The sequence below is a fragment of the Hylaeus volcanicus genome, chromosome 8 (genome assembly GCF_026283585.1).
Source record: "Hylaeus volcanicus isolate JK05 chromosome 8, UHH_iyHylVolc1.0_haploid, whole genome shotgun sequence".
Classification (NCBI taxonomy): Eukaryota; Metazoa; Arthropoda; class Insecta; order Hymenoptera; family Colletidae; genus Hylaeus; species Hylaeus volcanicus.
Genome location: NC_071983.1, coordinates 10,798,231 through 10,819,978, shown reverse-complemented (window position 1 = coordinate 10,819,978; position 21,748 = coordinate 10,798,231). Strand labels below are relative to the sequence as shown.

Here is a 21,748-nt window from a genome sequence, read left to right as displayed (position 1 = left end):
CGGTGGCACTCGAGCTGAGCTAACAGGAAGCTGAGTCGAGGCGAGTTGCAGAAACGTCCGTTCAAGAGGCTCGATTCATTAGAGCTAACACAAATGTTGGAGAAAACGAAATCTTGGTCGAAATAATATTATTCCTTGGCAGTTACGCAACCTGCGTTGATATCACGAAAGGTTATGCTACTTTAATCGTGACGTGAGATGCTTCAGGAATTCCACGCGAAGGATTAACATTCCACCGAATGCGAGAATCGAAGCAAGAACTGAGACGAACTGGTGAAGTCGGTGCTTCACCGGTCGTAATTGTAACAACGAGAACATTCATCCAGATGCAAGAGTTGGAGAAAAATCGAAACAGATTTAAATTTACTCCACGTGCAAATATCACCCAGAATTATAACGTCAACTGCTTCGGTATTAGCGCATCAAGGATGATCGTTGCACCAGGTACGAGAGTCGGTGTAAGAGCAAAATCGAGTCGAAATGACTGCTTTCAGCGAGTACCCGCATACATGTAGAAGTCAATCCGCGCGCGGTAGACCAGTTCTTGCCCCCAGAATAATTGTAACATCAGGTATTCCGGTGTCTGCACCACGCGAGCGTTTCTACCGGTGCAAATATGGAGCTCTAGGAACAAAGACCAGGCACGCGTGAGTCATGCAATGGGTCCTGAAATAAGCGACACGGAAGAAGAGGCGCCAGTCAAGATCTCGCAACCACGGCCAATGGTGGAGGAGCCAGCAACGAAACGAAGCGGATCCCCGCGGATGATTCCTCGTAGGTTACTCAAGCCGCAGCTTCGGTCGATCTCCCTCATTAACATTCGACTCTTTGTCTCTGTCGTTGTCGCGGTCGTCCTACTCCGTAAGGTCGTCCCGGTCATATCCGAGATCCCCGACTTCTCCTTGCTTCCTCCGACGTGTTCTTCTTATTTCCCCAACCGGTCGACTTTTAGTAGCCCTCTGCTCCTCCTCCTCCTCCTCCTCCTCACTGCCGTTTCGTCGTCCCGTTCTCCGTATCTCTCCTCTTCTCTGCGGCTTCGGACCGACTTTTTTCCACGATGGAAGAGAAGAAACGAGGATGGCGCGAGCGGAGAGGTACGAGCATTCCTCGTCAATTTCGATATAACGCGCTCTCCTCGATCCAGGGGCATCCCCGTTCTACTAAGATGACGAAGACGGAGGTCAGAGTGTCGTTAACCCTCGGAAGACCAGAGATTTTCTACTCTTTCCACGCAATGGAGTCCTCTACAGCTTCGGAACACTCCGTTTTCTTCGAGTGGACCTTTTGAGATCGACTAGTTCCCAGAACTAGATCTCGCTTACTCGAGCCAGATGTACAGTATGTTAAGTCCATGAAGCGCTACGTTAGATCTTCGACCGACTTCGTTCCATTGTATTCCATGGATCATCCTCTTCGAGTAGCCCTTTTAAGCTCGACTAGTTCCCAGAATAGTACTACTAACAAACCTAGATCTTGGTTTGCGTGTCGAGTACAGAAAGCAGTAAACTTAGCAGTAACCACGCCATAGAGCCACGGCAGTTAGAAGAGAGGATTCCGTTAAACATTAATTGAATGAAATCAACCAGCTATTAATGGAACGACGAGGTTCCTCGATGGAAAGACATGAACTCTCCCCAGGTCCGGTGTTTACGATTCGATTTTTATGGTTTCATTCAACCGTGGCCGCCGATTCTCCCTCATCGGTTGTTTCACCTTTTCTTTGAAGGTCGATTTACATATATAGTTGCTTTTACCCGCGCGGCAAGATGGCATTCGGGGCTGGGATTCAAAAGGTAGCGTCGAACGGGAGCAAAAAGAGCACCGGCGGGAGGCATCGTGCGGAGTGCGAGCTTTTTAATTTTACGAGGGACGTTTATCTTATGATTATGTTGATAACTTCTCGGTAAGAGCTCGTAACGTAAATTGAACCACCGACAAGAATTTCGTGAGTGACTCAGCCCGTGGGCCGAGGGGAATACGAAGGCGAAACCACGCAAAAAAGACTGCCACCGACTGTAAACGCCCGAAAATCGACGGCATTAAAAACCAATGGGTGGCCAGGGGTGCACTGGCTCCCAAATCCTATCGAAACCAGGAGGACACCTCTAACGAGAGCCACGGCTCGAAGCCACCGACCTACCTATTCGAGTCTCACGGCGAAAACGAAAGAGAAACGCGCATCACGAAATTGTCTTTCTCTCGTCCTACACCGGTCGTCCGCGAGATTCTCCTTCGCTCGTCGCGGCTGTGTATAACTTGATAAACAAGTTTACTTCAAGTAGCCAGTATCTTATATATACAGGGTGAACCACCTAACTTTACCACCTTAAACAGCTCTCGAATTAACAATTATACGTGAAATCTTCTTCGTTACTCTACCTCTTCTACTTTTTATTCCACCATTGAAAATGTAGGGCTGGAGGGGTTTCTGAATTAAAACGACTTTATATCACCTCGACTATCGTTCAAACTCTACTTAACTGCCGATCGTCGAATATCGTCCTTTTTGACCTTTTGCTGCCACGTTAGCCATACATTATACGATATCGCCTCGAAATAAGCAACTCGGTCAGGACCGGAGAGTTGCTTATTTCGAGGGAGGTATGCTATTCGGCTTGACTTTGTTCTCGAGCGAGACGAGGGAGAACCCGTAGAAAAATACAGGGATTCGATGTAGTGACAAACTACACACAACTAACAGTATTGTTTCGGAGAATACACACGCCAAAGAAAGAGAAAACGTTACACATGTTTTGTGCTCTTTCCACTAATCTGTTCGGCTTCTCGCTTTAACGGACCTCTCGCTTCTTTTCGGATCTCTAGGTCGGCGGGTGACTTGAAACAAAAAGGTGGGCATAGCGAGTTGCTTATTTCGCGACGATACTGTATACATTTCTGTGCTACGTCGCATTTCGTATCGATTCCCTACAGAAAGAAAATTGAATTCCACGACTAGAGGTATCGAAAGCGAATATTTATAATCCTCCGATATATTAAGACGCGACAGAGCGCATCTGGTGTATGGTTAACATTTGCCGAGGCATTAATGAACCAAGTTTTAATGTTGCAAACACTTCAACGAATGATAGATTAGGTTGGAGTATGATTAACGACACGGACAAGTTAATAACAAGTGCTCGACGCGTTGATCATTGATCATTTTCAGTAATAAAATGTACGACGCGAAGGATGTTTCCACTTAGAATGCGTTGTTGCGCGCAACACGCTCGCGATGCACTCTGACGTCTGCTTTCGCTAGGTTTATGAATCCCGTTGCCCTTATTACGATAAGCAGTTGTAATCTCTGCTCGATACCAACGGATTAGAAGACTGTACAAGCTATCAAGCGTTCTGAACGTGGTATCTGGGTAAGTGTTACCTAAGAGCCACGGGTGCTTTGATACCTTCTTAGCTCAGATTCGAGTATCTTTCAAATGGTGGAATGTGCTTGGCCTCCTTTTCGAAAAATCGAAGATAACGTTGATGTCTCTATAAGAAAGCAAGGTAAAGCTGATTTGGAATCGTCGTTAGAGCAATTTATATACAGTGGTCGATATCAGAGCTAATCGAGGTATAGTTGTATGTTTCACCTTATATACGTATGTACGGAGGTTTACACTGGGTGTCTCGAGGGGACTGAATACTAATTGCGAAACAAAGCGTCTAAACCGTCTCGCCCATTGCGATCGTGCTGATCTTCTCCCGGTGAAACGAACGCCACTCTGTTCGAGCATAATTTAAACTCTTCCACAGAGCTCGAATACTCGCGTTCCTCCGCGCTGGGTTCGCTCACCGAGCTTTCAGTAGCCGACTATTTACGGCGTATAAATTCAGCGATTGCCATGTATTATAATAGCTACTATTAATCCTAGAGAAAAGAAAAAGGAATTGTTCACTCGCTTTTCTGTGTTCCTGGTCTTCCGGGGGAGATCAAGGTGAACTGTTTGTTGGATCACCCGGTACATTTTCTGACGTACCTCTCAATGGGCGCTCGTCCCAGAATTTTGGCCATAAAAACGAACTCTAAGTTTAACTCTATTCCGCAAAGAAAATTCCAGCATCTATTCATAGTGTTCTATAGCCAGAGTTCCAGCGATCACGTCTTTCCATGAAACGGTAGTCGCAAGGATCCGCATAATAAAATCCTCCATTGTACAAGAGAATGCCAGCTGCTGTGCTCTCGACTCTTATTCTGTTTTTCACGCTGTTATCCAGCCGAAAATTCCAATCACGTCTTCCACGGAAACGTTCGTTGCAAGGATTACTGTTACAAGAGCTCGAGAAACTGTTAGGTTTGTAGCAGACATTCCTCGACGTCGTTACCGAGCCATCCGCAGCTGTTTGATAATTAATCCTCGTTTATCTAATTCATGGATTCCCTCACCTGGACCCAAGCGTAAGTTCTACGATAAAGCTCGTCCGATCGAATAAACTCGAGCTCAAGCCCGGTAGTGGTGGCACTCCTGGTTCTGTGGCCAAACACGACAGGAAGGTGAGGGGCCCGAGCAAGAGAATAATGCCGAGTATGCAGGCACGAGGTAAGGTAGATGAGATAGCAGGACGTATAGCCTGGACGTGCGGACTGCTCGACTCGCCCAAGTAGTCCTATATCGAGAATTAGGCTCCTTTCAAACTCGCGCTCCCGTGCCTCCACCATCCTTCTAATGTCCCAGTCACGAAACCTTCGGCTTTTGCTACTTTGTCTTAGTCCCAGGGCTCCTTTCTCCGCGACTTCCTCTGGGAACTCGTGGTTGGATTGGCGCCTGTAGAAATTCTCGACCGAACGACAGAAGATATGATTGCTATTGCTCAAAAACAGGCTGGAGACATTGTTAATAAACGAAGTAGACATTGGGGGATCCAGATGTCGAGATTCTGGAAACTGCAAGTACTCTAAACCATTGTTTCCCACTTTCAGACCTGTACACTTCTCCATAGTTCTTCCTCCGTTCCGTCTGTTCATGACGACACTTCCGCGCGCGGTGTTATCGAAGCCACTACACGGCCAGCGGGGTCCTCGTTCGTCGGTTTTTACACACGGGGAACGGCTGGTCCTGCGACCAGTAAATAACGCGACGGTCGCGGGAATTAAGTAGCGAGATAGCGCGACGTTTCCCTCGCCAGGAAATACTATCTAGATAGGAGTAGAATCGAAGCGGAGAGCCGGAGTAATTTCGCTAATGTCTTGGTCACGACTCCGCTTCTGAATCCTTAAAACGGGTTTCCAATCTGATCCCCTTGGATCCTGCTACGCCGTCCCAGATTCGCCGCTAAGCCGTACGAAACGCTATTGCGCTTAACAACGTCTTACTCGGTCGCGATGAAAAACCAGATATGATCTTGTCGCGTACCGCGGAGTTCGTACGAAAGAAGAGGGGAGACAGACCCGTGAACTCTGAACTACTCGGCCTGAAATCCTCCCGTGGGGCCGTTCGACACGGTGAAAGTTCGTGGCCCGTATCGCGAGATCAGCGAACACCGGTAATACCTCACCCATAAATCCTGTTTCAGCTGATGACTTACTGCCTTTATCTGGCAACCATCCGCCCACGCCGGCAACCGAGTTTTAAACAATATCTCACTTCGAGCACCTTGTACGACTAGCCTGCGTAAATGTCCGGTTGTAAGTACACGCGACGGGGGAATTTAAGGGTATGTAAAGCGACGGTGGCCGCTTCTTAAAAATGCTCCGTTCCACCGACCACCGCTTCCTTCCACGAATCTTTCGCTTCGAGGAGTGCGACTGCAGAAAATGACTGAATGTACAAAGTCTGAATAAATGGGACTCTTAATCTACAGGGACTTTTTTCGATCTGATATAACTACTCTATGAAACTTGTGAATCTATTTTAAATTGTACTCGTTTTTACCTCAACGTGGGGGTTCCTGCAGAGGGGAGCCTAGGATGTTCTATGCTCCATTTTTATATTCCTAGAAACCTTTCTTCCTCCGTTTACTCCAAATAATACCTTTTCCTCGATGAAGAAACTACCTGTTCCCACCATTTTTGGAGAACCATCAAATACCTGCCGTCTAAAATGTCCCACAAGATAGCATATGCCACTCGTATTCCATCTGCACCTCCGCCAGCGTTTCCTCGATTCTAATGCACGCGACTATACAGCCTCGTCGTTTCTTTCGATCGTCAATCGCGAGCGAAAAGATTGCGCCACTCGGACGGTCGCACGAAGAGATTTATGTAATTCGATGTTCAAACGAGCGATCGAATAAGTGGCAACGCCGGTGTGTTCACCTATCTTTAATCGTGCACTTCATCTCGTCCTGACACGACGCAGAGATGTATGCAGCGTTATCGCACGACTCCTTACTTGCGGTGGCCGACTTCTCGCCGCTTCTCGAGCTCTTCTCGCGTTTTCTCGTGTTGTTGCTCCCGTCGTGCCACCTACGTTGCCCGAATCCTTCTCCAGAATGCCATCGCGTGGCATTTGCTCCGCGAAATGGCTGAATCGGGATTTATTCCCGAATCTCCCGTTGAGTAAACTGTTTGTCAATCCCGAGTCCAATGCTCGAGGATGATCGACGTAAACGTGACAAATTCCGTGTCTCTGGAAACTGCAGAGGGGAAGATTGATCGCTCGACTTAGGAGAAACGATACCTCAGCTTTGGAGGGCACAACATTTCCTTCTTGATCTATGTTTCATCGCGCTCTAGTAATTGAGCTGGTTTAACGATAGAACGAGTCTAGAATGTTTCCTCTTAATTCCGTTGCTTATCTATAGTTCGACAGAGTGTCGACCTACTTGTACCACTGGCAAATTTTACTCTTTTCCGAAGTTAATATTTGAAAGAGTTCGATGCATGATCCTGAGAACATCCTATTAGCTAAACCACCTGACAAACTCTATCTTCCTCCATACCTAGTATCTGAAGGATTTCGATGCATGATGTAATTGCTACCCGCGTTAACTTGAGTGTCCTGAGAACATCCTATCAATTAACCTGCGAAACAGATCCTATTTTCCTCGGAATCTAATACTTTTTTTCTTAGCTCTTAAGACCGTATAGGGTCCATTTCGCTTTACAATTTTAACAATACAGTGTTGATACAAATAACGTACAATTAAGAGATTATATTTTTAAATGGATAGAACACAGTCGTTTAGAAGAAAAAGAATATATCGATGTTTATGGGCAACTGAAAATCCATTTTATGCAAGGACCATAACAGATCAACCCTTGGAGCTTCATACAATTCACATTGCCAAATGATGTGATTTAAATCCTCGTCGCTTTGGCCACATTTACAAAAAACCTAATACTTGCACATCACAACGCAGTTGCTATCTGCGTTTGAGCGTCCTAAGAAAGGTCCAGACAATTTCTATTTTCGTCCAAACCTAATCTCCGAAGTACCCCGGTTTGAATCGACGTGAGCATCTTGAGAAAGAGCTGAACTCCGTTCGCGGGGTCTCCCCGTTTCACTTTTCTTCCCATGCAACATTCTAGACCACTCGTTTCGAGACAATAGCTGAAATCCGTGCAACGTTATCAAGCTCGTTACAACGCCCACGTTGTTCGCGGCTCGTGGATCTAGTGCATCTTTACCGTGGCAGAACGACGCGGTCTTATCGTCTTATTTATACCCTGTTGCTACGGCATTCTCGTAACGCGTTTCTTTTTTTTTTCTCTCCCGTTTCCTTTTCCCGCCTTAATCTCGTCTATTACGGTACACGCAGGCTTAAGCGAGCGCCTTTATTATCGGCCGTGTTTAACAGACTCCCCTCGACTTCGCGCGCTGATATCAATGTCAGCGTGTAATCCGACGGAAAAAGATCCTAGCAAGTTTCCTATCTGGAGCGTGTATCGCCGTGTCCGCGAGATCCACGAGTAATTTGCGCCCGTAACAAACTGCGTCAGACTCGGCGGAATTAGTTCAATGGCAACGTGCGAAGTTCTTCGCCTGGATAGTTTCTGTCGTCGTCTCGGATAAGATATGTATTCGAAAACGTACGAAGCCACCGTTGTACAGGATGCTCTGTAAAAGGCACTCGAAACTTTAAGTAGGGTAGCTGTAGAAAATAAGAGGTCGAGGAAAGATGAAATTACGCTTCGAGGATTCCTTTTTGTTAAGAGGACACGTCGTATAGTACTGATAATAAATTATAAAATTCTATGCGAAATTAGACCAATCCAAAGATTCTGATCCCTAACGGATCAAGTAGGGAGGGTGAATGTCCTTGTAATAAGTCTATTATTGTTCTTTGAACCTCTCTTAAGCTGGCAGGACCAAATCAGCAGAATCATATCGAACTTAGTGGAATATTTAGTACTTATTTTGTACTAATTTGTACCACCAACAATAATTTCGTACCTCGTGGCGTTTTCATATATTTTATATTCCACTAAGTCCGATATGATTCTGCTGATTTGGTCCTGCCAGCTTAAGAGAGGTGTTCTTTGAAGCTTTATGGTACTTCGAGTACCCTTTGCTGAACACCCTGTACAGTTTGACGCATTTCGCGGGGCTCTATTTATCGGACCTCCGGTATATATCTCAAGGCGGTGATTTCGAGAGGGGTGCAAGCCTTGCAGCAATTTTCTGCGCATTACAGCTCTCGTTACACCTACGTTGTTCGCAAATCACCGATTCCCCTCGCTCGTCTCTAGCATGCGACGTGACTGTGCATTATCGCTTCCGTTGCGTTCGCCTGGTTCTTTTCGCGACGGGGCTGAATCCCATTGCGCTTCTCCCCCCTCTTTGTCTCGATCTCTGTCGTGCACGTGCGAATCGAATTGTGTGCAAATGATTAGCTTTAGAACGCATTCAATTCCATCAATTACGAGCAACCCGCTCGAATCACTTTACAGAAGAGAAGAGACTCTAGTTGGCTGAGAGGAGGCTTGAATTGGCTAAGCGAGAACGATGAGTCGAATTAGTATATCGACAAGTTTTTGCATCAATGGCGTAACGTTCCTCTAGAGTCCACCTTTAGTAAGTAGCTGGAATTAGCAAACTTCGAACTTATTCAAACCTGACTTTGCTGCACGAATTTATCAACTACTTTCCCAAGAAGACACGGACAGAAAAATACGAGTTTCATCGAAGGAGTACGGTGAATTTTTAAGAACAACAATCGCTGGGATTCATGCGTATCCCTCTGTTCACCGTGGCAATTTATTTACATCGTTCATTCAGCGTATTAATTGATTATTCAGTTCCCCCAATCGCGTACGCGATGATATATGACTCTATAGAGTGCCCCGTTACAAACAGGAATCTACTAGTGGTGTGTGCATAAATTACCACGTTGATAACGAAACCCACGCATTTTCTCCAGATCGAAGATTCTTTTCGTGCTCAATGTCGCGTAGCCTGGCCGATGTTCGAACGGCTAAATAAAACCGACGGAAAGCGTTTCTTCACGCTCCTGGCCTCGTAAACAGTTCTCGCCGCGTGATAAATGTGATAACCTGTTGAGTTATATTCATGAATAATTCGTTCCTTGAAATCGAGAGGACAGTCGCTAATAATTATCGAGGCTAAACGTATTTATGAAACCAGCAACGACAGCAGTTGGTGCTGAAACGTGGATCTTCATTGGGCACACTAGCGAACGAAGAGGAGAAGAGAAACTGTTCTCTTATTAACACGTTGGTCGCCACGTCGCCCAGAAATGGGTGACAGGACTTTTCATTAAGGAACTAAGAAAGAAAATTTCAAAGGTGAGATGTTAATAGAAATAAATATGGATAGGATTCCTGAGTTTGACGAGGTGAAGAAATTAAATGCTACGACAAATGTTACGTTATCTAATCTTCGATAGTCTCGAGACGAAATTTGAACTTGGTAGAAATTTTCACGAGTATCAGTCTGGCAATCAACGTGTTAAAAAGAGGTTGGATCACTTTTCTCTAATTTTCTGGAGGACTTGGAGCAGTGACTATATGGAAAGAATGCGAGTACAGTAAGATAGTTCCAGTTGAAAATGATCAGTACAGGTTGGAGATCCTACATTTATAAGTAATGGAGCTGTGGTAACTTAAATGGTGTATACTATTCGTTGAATTGGTGATAAAAACCCTGAATCCCAAGTTTCTTAAATCCTAGCATGCTCAATTTTAAAATTCGATGCTATGGCTTCAAAGTCCAAAGCAACTGCTCTAGGTAAAGCGTTTCACAATCCCAAGAGAGAACGAGTCATTAGAGACTTAACATTTCTAAGGTTTTTCTCGACGAGAAGCAGAGATTTTCTGTTCAATTTTAGTTCCAGTAGATGACATCGAATGTCCACGGGGCCAGGAATCCACAAAGGGCGTCGAAAGAACGCCGAGCAGCACCGCTTACAGGTTGCACCGTTGCACCCCAGCGGCGTGGAATTGGATGAAGATAGAGGAACGTGATGCATGATCGCGATTAGGCCAATAGGCGGGGACCATTACTGATAAAGCTTTACGAGGAAGAAGGGAAAAGGGGGCTCCCCGAAGGCGCAGATAACAAGTGCATTATGTGCATTCGGCGCTCGATTCGCGAGGCCCTATTTCAGATTGATCTCCGATCGCAATTAGGCGAAAGCGTTTCGCGGCGGGCAGCTCGGCTCGAATATCGGGCGAAACAGGCTTCGTTACACTTCCACGCTCGTTAATCTTCCCCTAAAACGTATAATTGGAAACGTTAATTGGGTTACACGAACGCGGCGCGCGGTCGTTTGAGATAAGCACTTTGTTACGTGCATCGGAGCGACAATGACCCGTTAGTTGGGGAGAAAAATGTTAATTAGCCGCCTGACATCGGGGGGTCGAAGAACAGTGCCCATCTATGGACCGAGGTGTACGTAGAGACGGCAGGATTTTTGAACACCGAGCGTTCGTTGTGATACTTCCTGAGTAGGGTCGCCAACTCTCTACTCTATGAATGACTTCGGTCTTTCCTGTTTCCAGTTCCCCGATTCTCTACGGGAACGTTATTTTCTCGCGTAAAACGTGACGTGTGTTTCCATTTCCTCTTACGCCGACTATGCCACACTATGTGTTTTCGCCGCTGCGGCGAAAGCAGACGCGATTTAATCGGAAGGCTATGATACATGATACATTGCTGCGATTTTAACGCGGTCTCGTCTCAACTATCAAAACGATAACATGAATACGAATAAATTTTGGAAAATTACGTGTGCTATGGAAGCAGAAGGGTTCTTGCGTGAACCGATACGACGTAATTATTGGGTTCATCCATTTATTTCAGAGCGAGAATCTAAAAATAGATTTCAAAATTTTTTTTGCTAACATCCGCAACTTTAAGGATAAGTTTTTTAGTTATTAGCGAATGTCAATAAATTCGTTTGATGAATTACTAGAAATGTTAAGACCACATATTTCGAAACAGAATACAAAGTTGAGACGGTCTATAAGTGCAGAAGAAAGACCAGGACACACACAGGACACACAACGATAAAAATTGATAAGAACGATGCGGGAAATCTGTGTAGCGTGAACAGGGACCATATGAATACACGTGTTTTGACGTGTCTCCGGCACGATGCGGCCGTCCGGTGCGTTCAACGTGCCGCAGTCTGCTGCATCTCTCATTTGAATCTATGCAACGTCACAAACCGGATGACCGCATCCGTCATAACCGCAGCGACAAAAACGCATAGTGTGGACCCGGCTTTAGTGTTTGAGAGGAATTTCGAAAATAACGTTCGAAAAGTTTTACTCGAAATATTTCGCAAAATCTTGGAAAACGTAAAAATTGCATTAGCATAAAGAGAATGGTTAATAATCACCGTTGTATAAAAGTTGCTTAATTATTACAACAGTGCGTCGAATGTAATGGCTGTATACGGCTAGTGTCGCAAGTCGCGTGTGACCGGTTACATAACATCTCGCCACGATTGCCACTGTTTGTTTACTTTTTGTCGAACGCTGAGAATGTTGGAAGAGGGTAATCCGATGCCAATGAACGCGTTAGATTCGAAAGTTTACATCGATTCGAGAACGGGTCTACCGTAAGGATTTAACACCGATATTCGACTAAAAACATTTCAGATTTCCCCGTGTGTTCTAGAGGTTCAAGGCTCTCGTACGTCTTTTGTTAGTATACGATTCAGACACTGTCTTCGACGTAAACAAATGTAATCTAAATGTAATATTAACTTTAAACGAGATTTATATTTGGCGGTCTTTGATTCCGTTAGAACCGCCTATGTTCAAAGAGCAGCAACACGATAGTCGCGCTTTCATTTTTTAAATTAAATTAAAAACAACACTTTACGCATAATTATTCGTGAAATGTAGCCTGAGATGTAAAGTAAAACAAATAACCAACGCACGTTAGTAAGCAAAAAAAAAAAAAAATCAAGCACAATAGAAAACGTGGGTATACTCACTTGCGAACCACCCGTTACATCCAAGAACGTTGATGTTCATAGCGTACCGAATGTACGTGGAAACGTGTAATTTCGCGAACACACCGCTCCTCAAAGACTCTCGGTCTATACACCATACGCGTTAACTCGTAACAACACTTTTACAGCGTGTCCCGCGATAAACCGTGCACGATTTTCGGAACAGCACCTTTCTGCTTTCGTCCCTGCGTTGGCGGTCAGCTGGAGCGAGACGAAACGCGGAATCGGTCAGAGTTCGTCGAGAACAGAGTGGTCACAGTGTAGCTCGTGCCCCGGCAACATCAGCTCCGCCACTATTCCCTGGTTGCACATGTTCCTCGCTATTAAGCAGTCTTCACACTGACCGCGTCCTCGTTCACGTTCGAGATAGAGACTGGATCCCAATATAATGCGGTCGATTCCACTCAGCGACCTTCGACAAAATGACAGAAATCGAGTACATACGTGAAATACGATGCATGGGGGAGCAATTAACGCCGATTGGCTGACGGTGACCTCTACTGTTATTCAACGAAGTGGGCCTCAAGCCCGTTCGCACAGAGATACGAAACCGACACAACTTTTTTTTTTTCTTACCGAGTTGTCACGAATCGCGACACGATATTTTCATACTTCGGGGGCGCGCGAGTCTTCGGATTCACGACGCGAATGGATACTTCCGGCAAATATGGCTGACATCGAAGAGTCATTTATTTTACCATGTCCTTTGTACATATATGTAATTTCCATGCGCTAAACTCACTCGTCGAGCATTTTGATTTTGAAAATTGTATTTATGTATTGATATCTTTGGTACCTTCGAGAATATTCTGGACAACTGTAAATGTCGTTTTTGAGCTCAATGCATAGAAATTACATACAAAAAAGTCGAAAAAGATTAATTTTCTGCCCAAAAGAATTGGAACGAAGGACACGCAAAGAATTCCCGCGTTTTTCTTTCTGCCATCCGCCATCTTGGAGAGAAAAATGCGAAGGCTTCAGAATTATACGAATCTCAAAGTAATAAAATACTTGCATAAATGGACTCTCATGAACGTTTAGAATTTTACTGTAACTTACATTCTTGTCTAAATTCGGGCAACGAGACGTCCTATTATTTTGGATATGGCACAGCCGATTGACCGACGTAGAACTCGTTGAAGCAAAGCACGCCTGTTCTGGACGATCAAAATGTACGATGAATTCGTGACACGGGGTAATCGTGACAGCTCGGTATGCGTAGACGCGAATTCTTGGCGCGCGACAAACAACGTAATGACCGCCGATGTTAACGCCGACGTGCTTCTACTGCCAAGAAAACGAAACTAATCGTCGACCGTGCACGATAGGACATCCGTTCTCTTACATTTTTTACACCGAACTCACGCACCCGCGATCCCTCTCCCACCTCTCTAGCAAACCTAGCATTCCAGGTCAACTGTGCCTGTCGAATTTTGATTCGTCAAATTGACACGCGAGGGAGGCAACGTCACTGTTTTGGCTCGTGCGTTACGAACAAACCTTTAACCCCTTCATGCTAATGCACCTAGATGCAGCGAATATCATTTTTTTAAAAGGTTATCACGACTGATCACTCTGATACTTGGATTTATCTTTAACCTCAAAGCATAATCTATAAACGAAAGCAAACAATGGATACTGTGATAATAATGAAACTTGCTATAAACTGGAGTGTATCGGAAACGATACAGTAGGTTAGAAGGGGTTAAGTAGTCAATTAAGTTGGGTTAGATTGCGTAGCACAGCCTTATTTTATGAACCTCGCCCTTTCATCCTGCTTTGATACAGTACATACGTACATGTTGTTTCCATTTTTAACGCAGTCCTAGAATAAAAGTATACGAAAATATGTTACAAGTACCCCAAAGAATAAACGTCTCGCACGAACCGAGTATGCACCGGTGCGTCGACCTTAACGTCCCGCGAAACAAGAAATTACGTTTCTACGCGAAAAAACACGTAAATGTCCAACAAAAATGTATCTCCATGCAAGCGCGCGATTCGTCGACACAACAATTGGAATAAAAAAACGTTCTAAAGTTACCTCTGACCGAGCAGCAGATCCTCGCCGGCCGATCGAACTCGAAGGATCCTCGACGCCTCCCGGCTCGATTCGATAATATTATTCCGAGATCGGTTTCGATCGCTTCGAAAAGAACGAGTCGTCGCGGGATCCAGCGAGCACGCGTGACCAGTAACAGATACGGCGTAAACCCTAAGAGACGTCGTGGTGGACTCGTGGCGTTGAACGTGCACCGATTCGAGGTGCGTCCGATTCGCGTAGGCCCAACACGCGATTGTTATTCGCGACGTTTGTCCGGCCTAAGAAGAGTACTTAGTTCGCGTAGTTGAGTGCGGGCGTAATAAGACTGCCTGCTGACGGCGGTAGCGCGGTTCGTGCCCGCGAGCGGCAGCAGCCATGGAAGCCCCTCTACCATGGCACTCTCCTGCAACTCCTCCGAGCAACCCAGCCAGCCATCCGTGCCGACTCGCCTGCCTACCAGGCCTCAGAGTGGGCCCCGGCACCGGAGTTCCATTCTGAATCGAAATGGTCGCTTTGCTTTCCGTCCTTTGCGCGAATCACGCGAGGCCTCGGGGCCACGCTTCGCTTCGGGGGACCGAAAGGGGTCCCCACGTGCTGGATTTCGCCTCCGGCTCCACGGTCGATAAAGAAGTTTAAAATCCTGTATCTGTTCCGCGTAACGACGTGACTGACTCGAGGGCCTCCGGGACGAGCACCGGGACTCCGGTTTCCTGCGTCCTGCCGCTTATTGAAATTTAAACGAAGATAATCTCAACGCTCGCTTTACGATGGAAATTACGCGACGATACAACAGCGATACTTTTTCGTCTTGCCAAGTTGCGACCGCTATAAAATTCGATAAAATTCAGATTTAATTCGCGCAGACTTCTGAGCTCTGTATCGATGCGCTACTCCAGGAATGCCGCTTCCATTTACGGATACTTTGAATACGCGGCTTTTGCGGTACTGCTCGATAATCGCTAGATTTATGTTGTTTTTTTATACGTAGCTCAGTTTACGTCGTTATACTTGTGACATTATTCTCTCCTCTTGTTTTATCGATTGATTCTTTTAATCGTTCCGCGTATAAAAGCACCAGAGTAGGGATCATCGAAAAATAAAGAGTAGAAAGCGGTCTCTTCACTGTCTAAAAATGAAAGAAGCGGAAATAAGTTTCGATTCAACGTTGAAAGTAGACCAGTAAATGTATTTAAAATAATCAAACTCACTATCTTTTACTCGTACCTTGCTCTCTTCGCCTGGTTCTTCAGACTCGGTTATATCATATTAAGAATACGACGGCACGAGTTTCTTTAAGTTTCTTAGAAGAGCCGGTTTCGTGACTAAGGCTTTCTCGATTGACTCGATCAACACCTGTTTCTGATTGTACGGCGGAAACGGCATTCCCTCCAAGTTGTAAATGTACACCTCACCTTCGACATCTGCCGCTACGAGTTGGTTACCATCTGACGTGAAGTCGAGCATGACGAACCTGACGTTGTTGGGCGACAACGTCACGGACGACGGCACGTAGGTCTTTCTCTTAATGTCCCAAATGCAAATCTCGTTATTGACGATGTTCGCGATGATCGTGGAGTGCGTGGGAGACCATACCGCGTATCGAACGCAGGCCATCGTCGTGGACAAGGTGATCAACGGTTCCGTGAGTCCCTCGACCCAGATTCGCGTGCACCAGTCGGCGCCGCAGGTCAAAAAGATTTTCGGACAAAACGGTGAGAACTGCATGGAATACATTGGTCCGTCGTGAGCCAGGAAGCTCTCTATGTGCTGGTACAGATAGTTGGTCGAGCATTTGTAAACGCAACCCTCGTCCGAGCCAACGAAGTAGATGGTGCTCGAGGTGGGATGTCTACAGAGCACCAGCGTTCCAGGGCTTCGATTGATCGATGTGTCGTAAACGTTGCAGTGTGAGGTTCTGCTAACTCCGGGTAGCGTACCTTCTATCCTAAATATCTTCATCATCGTCGTTGACATGAAATCCTCGACGTATCGATAACAGAAGATGTGACCGTCCTGATCGCAAGTGTAAATCTGTTCCTGGTAGTCGAATTGCTCGTCACCGGCCCACCATTGAACCTGCCACTGCGGTGAACTGGAGGGAGACGTGACCCTCTCGCTTTGTCGTATCACGTTAACGTGAGTGGTGCTCACGTCGATCACCTTGATCTGACCATCGTAGAAGCCAATGGCGAGCAAATTCGGTCTATCGCGACTCCAATCGAGGGCAGACACCTGGCTATCGAAACGGTACCTACGGCCCGGTAATTCGGGGTTCTTGGCGTTCCAAATCAACACCAGTCCGCCCTTTGTTTCCGAATTAGCTCGCGCCGCGTACCCCACAGCCAGGATGTTCTTATTGGCGTAACTCCAACTGAAGGAAGACACTGGTCTGCCGCTGGACATCGCTACAGTGTGAATCCAAAGAAGATCCAGTTTATACGTGAACTCTAGGTCGAGGCTACAGGGGTCCTGCTTGATCAGTCCAATGAAACGTTTCTGCGTGTGGATGTAAATATTGTTCGCTATTATACGCTCCATTACTCGCAGAGCATTCACGAAGTTGACGTGCTGGAATATATACGCCAGCTCTTCTTCGGGAGATCTGGTTTCCTTCTGCATTTCGGTCTTTGGCAACTTGGACTTCACCTCCTACGAGTCGAAAGTAAAGCATGTATGCCTGTACTATTAAAGCAATTAAATAATTAAGGATCGACGATTATTCAAACCTCTGCTCGCCACATTTGTTCCATGGATTCTTTCGTATGTACGATAAGCAGACCATCCCTTTCGACCATCAGTTCAGGTTCAGCGAAGGTGTCGTGGATGACCCAATTATTTACGAGCATTCCCTTGTTTACGCGTTTTCTTCTACCAAGGTACGTGCCCCGCGATTTCGTGAGAACTCGTATGGTCTGAGTTTGAGAATCTACTAGTTTCCTGTTCGATCCGGGTCCCGTTGTTTTGTACTCGTAATTTTCATTTTCTTCCTTAATCGCCATGCCTTCTGGTGTTCTTAAATCGCCGGTGCGCGGTTGCATCTCGAAAATGAAAAACGTTTCTGTCTCCTTCATGGTCAGCGTCACGGTCTCCGGCCGAGTGGGAAAAATGTTCGGATCGATACTGAATAGGAGTAGGAATAGCATTAAAATATGCACGAGTTATTTATTAAAGTTAATTATAAAACATTTTGCTTTTGACTTTGACACCCGTTCTCGTATTACCTAGGTAGATAAAATTGAGAAGGAGCTCTGTCCACGTCATCAACGGGTAAATCTTCCGTTTGAGTGGCCCAGAAGCTCTCGAATTGCGAGTCATCAGCTATTATCGAGCTCGTAGGTACCGAAGACGTTCTTACGACCATCGAAGAGCTTCTCTTTAGATTGCTCAAAGTGGAAAAGGAAGACATTAATTGCCCGACGCTGCCAGACTGTGACAATCCAATCGTTTCGAACGCAGTCATCTGACGTTCGTCGATCGAACTTAACGTCGGGTGGGTCAGTAACTTAGGCGTGACGTCAACGTCATTATCTATTACGCGAATCATCTGACGCTGCTGCAGAAGAATTGAGGTTACGTTTCTGCCAATGGGTTTGCGCGCCCTCCCAAACGAGCTGAGCTTTAATTTAGAAGAACCGGGACTTTCGAACTTGTTAGGGGAAGTCAACTGCGGAGATCCTACTTCCTCTGTTTTCATTCTAAAATAAAATTATTGCTGTGTACTTTTCGTTATCGAATTCAACCAAGATTAACCACATATGTAGATTGTATGTGAGGAGATAATGATTGCTTCGTACGATAAGTTACTACTGACCTGTCACAATCTTTGTTCAAGGTGTATTTACAAATACGCTTGTAAAACACAGTTTCACTAATTACACAACTTATTCTCCATATATGCCAAATACTTTGATATTATCTCTGAAGCATTTCAGTCCACGGCAAGGTCGTACATACTAAACAGTACAATTGCCTTTAACTCCATGGTGATGTAGAAATCAATTTCACGGTAATCGCAGTTATGTCAATATCTTGCTGTTCTTTCAAAATATATACAATGGTCTTTACGGTGTCTTTACGTTCAACATGAACATACCTGGAAGATTGCTAAAAGACGAAATGAACTAAATGTATGTCAATGTCATACTCTTGGATCGCTTCATAAAATTCAAACAGTTGCGACACGTTTTCTTTATTTTCTATCAATTAAAAAATATAAGGTATCATACAATTACTGTACCATGAGACCTAATCGTATGCTTCCTAATTCTGATCGTATGCTTCAATTTATATAAATACTATGTTCGAGTACAGAATATGTTGCAAAACGTATTGCACTGTACCGATAGTGTACTCTGTCGAAACAACGGGAAAGTTGCTCGTGTCTGGTGGTCAGTCGATAAAAGATGAAACTGTTCACAGCCACGGTACAGCGTTAATCAAGTGGTGGTTTTAAGTAATCATATTAAAATCGTAGCTCGGCAACTGTAACGTTAGTCGACGACACGTCTGATAAAAATAAAACGTGCAAGCACGTAAAGTTCGCGCGAACGATCGTCAACGATAAAATTACGATAGATAAGCGGTGACATTTCGTTGTAAAATCTCTTACGTGTTATTCCGAACATCCGTTTCGTAAAAAATCATGAAAATCATTTGATGGCACTTGCGCAATTGCGACAGCGGTGTGCGTGATACGTCGGATCATTTTTGGAACAAATATTAAGTTTGGAGAAGAATTTTATCGCCGAGGGGGTGCCCGTAATCAAACGACTCAAAGTAAGTGACATGAATTATGTCAGCAATGGCAGACACTGCTCGATTCGTATTTTGACGGGAGCTTGCGACCTTTGCCTGCCAAACATTATCGAATTTTACGAACCTCGATCAATTTTTGGCTAATATTTTTATTAAAGAAACTGCCTCGTACGTAAAGGTATCGTCAATTGCATCGTTACATTCCTCGAAAACGTATGAAACATATCGGTGTTACATTTGCTTCTACTAGTTGTTACTTCTACGCTATTTGTCGCGAACATATGACTTCCGATATCACTTCGTGGATACATGATGCGTCAGAAAGTGAGAATGGATTTAGAAAATACGATAACAACTAGTCGTGAACACATATTGCATATTTATTTTACGTATATACCATCTTAACCTTTAACGGTTCTTGACATTCGCATTTACCACTGTCGTTCGCACGGATTGATTTTCAAAGATTGTTTTTCTGAAATTGTTTTTCTCAATTTTGATAATGCCATCAATATCAAGTGATAACAAAATTCATACGTCATTTGAATGTTGTCTTCGTTATCCTTAGACACAATAGTAGAAATTAAGTAGTACTTTCATGACCAAAAATATCTATCCTCTCTTTTTCGTAAGTACTATTCCATACAATCTCTAATTAGTGTTTTGCTTGCATGCTCTGACATTTCTATATTCTTCCTTTTGTGAATAATTCTATATTTTGTTTGATCTATACAATTTATACGTAGTGGTCGATTGGTAGTAATGTTAGACATATTCTGTTAGAAAGTTTTTCATCATGAGTACTACGAGAGAAGAGGCAGGGCCTTCGAAACCATGGGACTCCACAACAGAAGACAAAGAAAAGGACAATCGAATGTTTGAGTGCAACATTTGTCTTGATACTGCAAAAGATGCAGTTATCAGCATGTGTGGACATTTGTTTTGGTAAGGAACTATGTATAACAAGTTGTACATATTCTATACATCTTCATTGTAATTCAAAGGAATATAATCCTATTGAAAAATTGTATGTCTAGTTGGCCTTGCTTACACCAATGGTTTGAAACTCGCCCAGTAAGACAAATGTGCCCTGTATGTAAAGCTGCGATCAGTAAAGATAAAGTCATTCCATTGTATGGGCGTGGAGCTACAAGGCATGAAGATCCAAGGTACATTTTTTTTATGTAAACGTATTCTATTTTAATAATATAATAATTAGTTAAAGTTTACCCTACATATTATTTTAGAAATAATGTTCCACCACGTCCTGCGGGGCAGAGGACAGAACCTGAAAATAATATTGGATTTTCGAGTTTTGGATTTGGAGATGGTTCTTACATGTCTTTTGGTATTGGAACATTTCCATTTGCATTTTTCACATCAACTTTTAACTTTGGAGAAACACGACCTGCTGCAGGTAAAATATTCTATACGAATTGTTTTATTTCAAGTTGTTTGAGAAGCACTAGAATTCAAGTATTCCTTTTTGCGTAGCTGCTAGGGGAACACCTCAATACGAGGATGAGCAATTTCTTTCGAAGGTGTTTCTGTGGGTGGCATTGGTATTCATCTGTTGGCTTCTGATGGCATAACATTTTTGTTCAACCATACTTCTTGCTCCATATTTTGTAATTCTATCCACTTGTTGGATTGATTCATTACTGTTTTATTAATACATCAATCTTTCCCCGTTTGTGTAATCGTTGTTACTCGCTGTAGTAACTATACCTGCTTGAATAAACAAACGGGATTTAATTGTTATAGCTATAATAACATTTGTACATGTACATACACTTTATTTTTAATCTTTTGTGATTTTAAGAAAAAAATAAATTTTGTATCTAAATACAACACTGTTCATGTCCTTACTGACGATACAAAACAGTTATAGGTTATGTATTTGTATTTATACTTTCACTAAACATACGTATTCAAGCAGGTTGTTTTTATGACTTCTGAAAGTCTGAAACTTACTCTTCTGATATTTATGTATATACATATATGTATAAATATACCATATTTAGATATGTAAGATATTACCTATGCTATAAAACACATACATAACTGGTTTTCTGCAGAAACCAAACGAACATAGTTTTATTACATTAATATGGACCTATGCAGGTTTAATAAATTGCTAACATAAAAAATGTATATAATCTAGATATAAGTCAAATTGATGCTAGATGCAATTGAAATAAGATTAAGCGTATAAACCTAGAATTTACTCTTTTTTTGGTTTTTATGTATATTGTGGTTCTGGAAATAGAAGAAAAGGTAATTAACAAAACAACATTATGTTATATGTTTGAAAAAAGTAAAATAATAGTTTACATTTTAATTCAATATTCAATCAGTCATCAAACTGAAAGAAAATTGACATTCCACGTATAGTTCTGAGTACATGAAAGTTATTAAACCTTGTGAATGAAATATTTGTCACTGAACGTATTTTGTATTAAAAATATATTACTAACGTTATTTATTAAACACAATTTGTAAATCCTTTGAAAGTCAGATATTGTAAATTACCTTACAAGTTTATTTAATATATAATTGCTAGAATAAACTTCAAATAAAAAGTAT

General features: G+C 43.7%; 3 protein-coding genes across 8 annotated transcripts in view; 1 reads left to right on the top strand and 2 right to left on the bottom strand.

Moving 5' to 3' along the window:
* LOC128880903 (uncharacterized) overlaps positions 1 to 14,837 on the bottom strand; it is an 88,409-nt gene extending 73,572 nt beyond the window's left edge. For 2 of the 4 annotated variants that reach the window (XM_054131461.1, XM_054131458.1), the window contains exons 1-2: positions 13,423 to 13,726; positions 12,346 to 12,775 (exon numbers count right to left, since the gene is read on the bottom strand). Coding sequence is in view for 3 of the 4 variants with exons in the window: in XM_054131458.1 (XP_053987433.1) it covers positions 12,346 to 12,385 (40 nt within the window). In the remaining variant the exon portion in view is untranslated. Of the gene's footprint in view, positions 1 to 12,345; positions 13,027 to 13,422; positions 13,727 to 14,407 lie in introns of those variants that run through there. The other 2 variants (XM_054131459.1, XM_054131460.1) reach the window with 2 other exon arrangements.
* An 836-nt stretch (positions 14,838 to 15,673) lies between these two features.
* On the bottom strand, positions 15,674 to 18,356 carry LOC128881167 (dynein axonemal intermediate chain 4-like). The gene is made up of 4 exons (XM_054131949.1): positions 18,219 to 18,356; positions 17,629 to 18,102; positions 17,134 to 17,527; positions 15,674 to 17,056 (listed from the first exon to the last, which is right to left on the bottom strand). The coding sequence occupies exons 2-4, from the start codon at positions 18,099 to 18,101 to the stop codon at positions 15,674 to 15,676; spliced, it is 2,250 nt and encodes a 749-aa protein (XP_053987924.1). The 5' UTR covers position 18,102; positions 18,219 to 18,356.
* Positions 18,357 to 18,825: 469 nt separating this feature from the next.
* LOC128880909 (E3 ubiquitin-protein ligase RNF185-like) lies at positions 18,826 to 21,196 on the top strand. 3 transcript variants are annotated; one of them, XM_054131468.1, is made up of 5 exons: positions 18,826 to 19,183; positions 19,946 to 20,107; positions 20,200 to 20,331; positions 20,410 to 20,579; positions 20,657 to 21,196. In XM_054131468.1, exons 2-5 carry the CDS (start codon positions 19,959 to 19,961, stop codon positions 20,752 to 20,754), a joined length of 549 nt encoding a protein of 182 aa, XP_053987443.1. In that variant the 5' UTR covers positions 18,826 to 19,183; positions 19,946 to 19,958; the 3' UTR covers positions 20,755 to 21,196. The 3 variants fall into 3 exon arrangements, with proteins under 3 accessions (XP_053987443.1, XP_053987444.1, XP_053987445.1); XM_054131469.1 differs by lacking the exon at positions 18,826 to 19,183 and adding an exon at positions 19,193 to 19,340; XM_054131470.1 differs by lacking the exon at positions 18,826 to 19,183 and adding an exon at positions 19,438 to 19,790.
* Positions 21,197 to 21,748: the final 552 nt, after the last annotated feature.

What these genes read in the sequence shown, in the direction of transcription:
- LOC128881167 (XM_054131949.1), bottom strand. Translation starts at nt 18,101, where the DNA reads ATGAAAACAGAGGAAGTAGGATCTCCGCAGTTGACTTCCCCTAACAAG. An exon ending in TCTCAATTTTATCTACCTAG is followed by an intron (nt 17,528 to 17,628) that starts GTAATACGAGAA and finishes ACTCCTATTCAG; the next exon opens with TATCGATCCGAACATTTTTC. An exon ending in AACAAATGTGGCGAGCAGAG is followed by an intron (nt 17,057 to 17,133) that starts GTTTGAATAATC and finishes TTCGACTCGTAG; the next exon opens with GAGGTGAAGTCCAAGTTGCC.
- LOC128880909 (XM_054131468.1), top strand. Translation starts at nt 19,959, where the DNA reads ATGAGTACTACGAGAGAAGAGGCAGGGCCTTCGAAACCATGGGACTCC. An exon ending in ATGTGTGGACATTTGTTTTG is followed by an intron (nt 20,108 to 20,199) that starts GTAAGGAACTAT and finishes TTGTATGTCTAG; the next exon opens with TTGGCCTTGCTTACACCAAT. An exon ending in ACAAGGCATGAAGATCCAAG is followed by an intron (nt 20,332 to 20,409) that starts GTACATTTTTTT and finishes ATATTATTTTAG; the next exon opens with AAATAATGTTCCACCACGTC.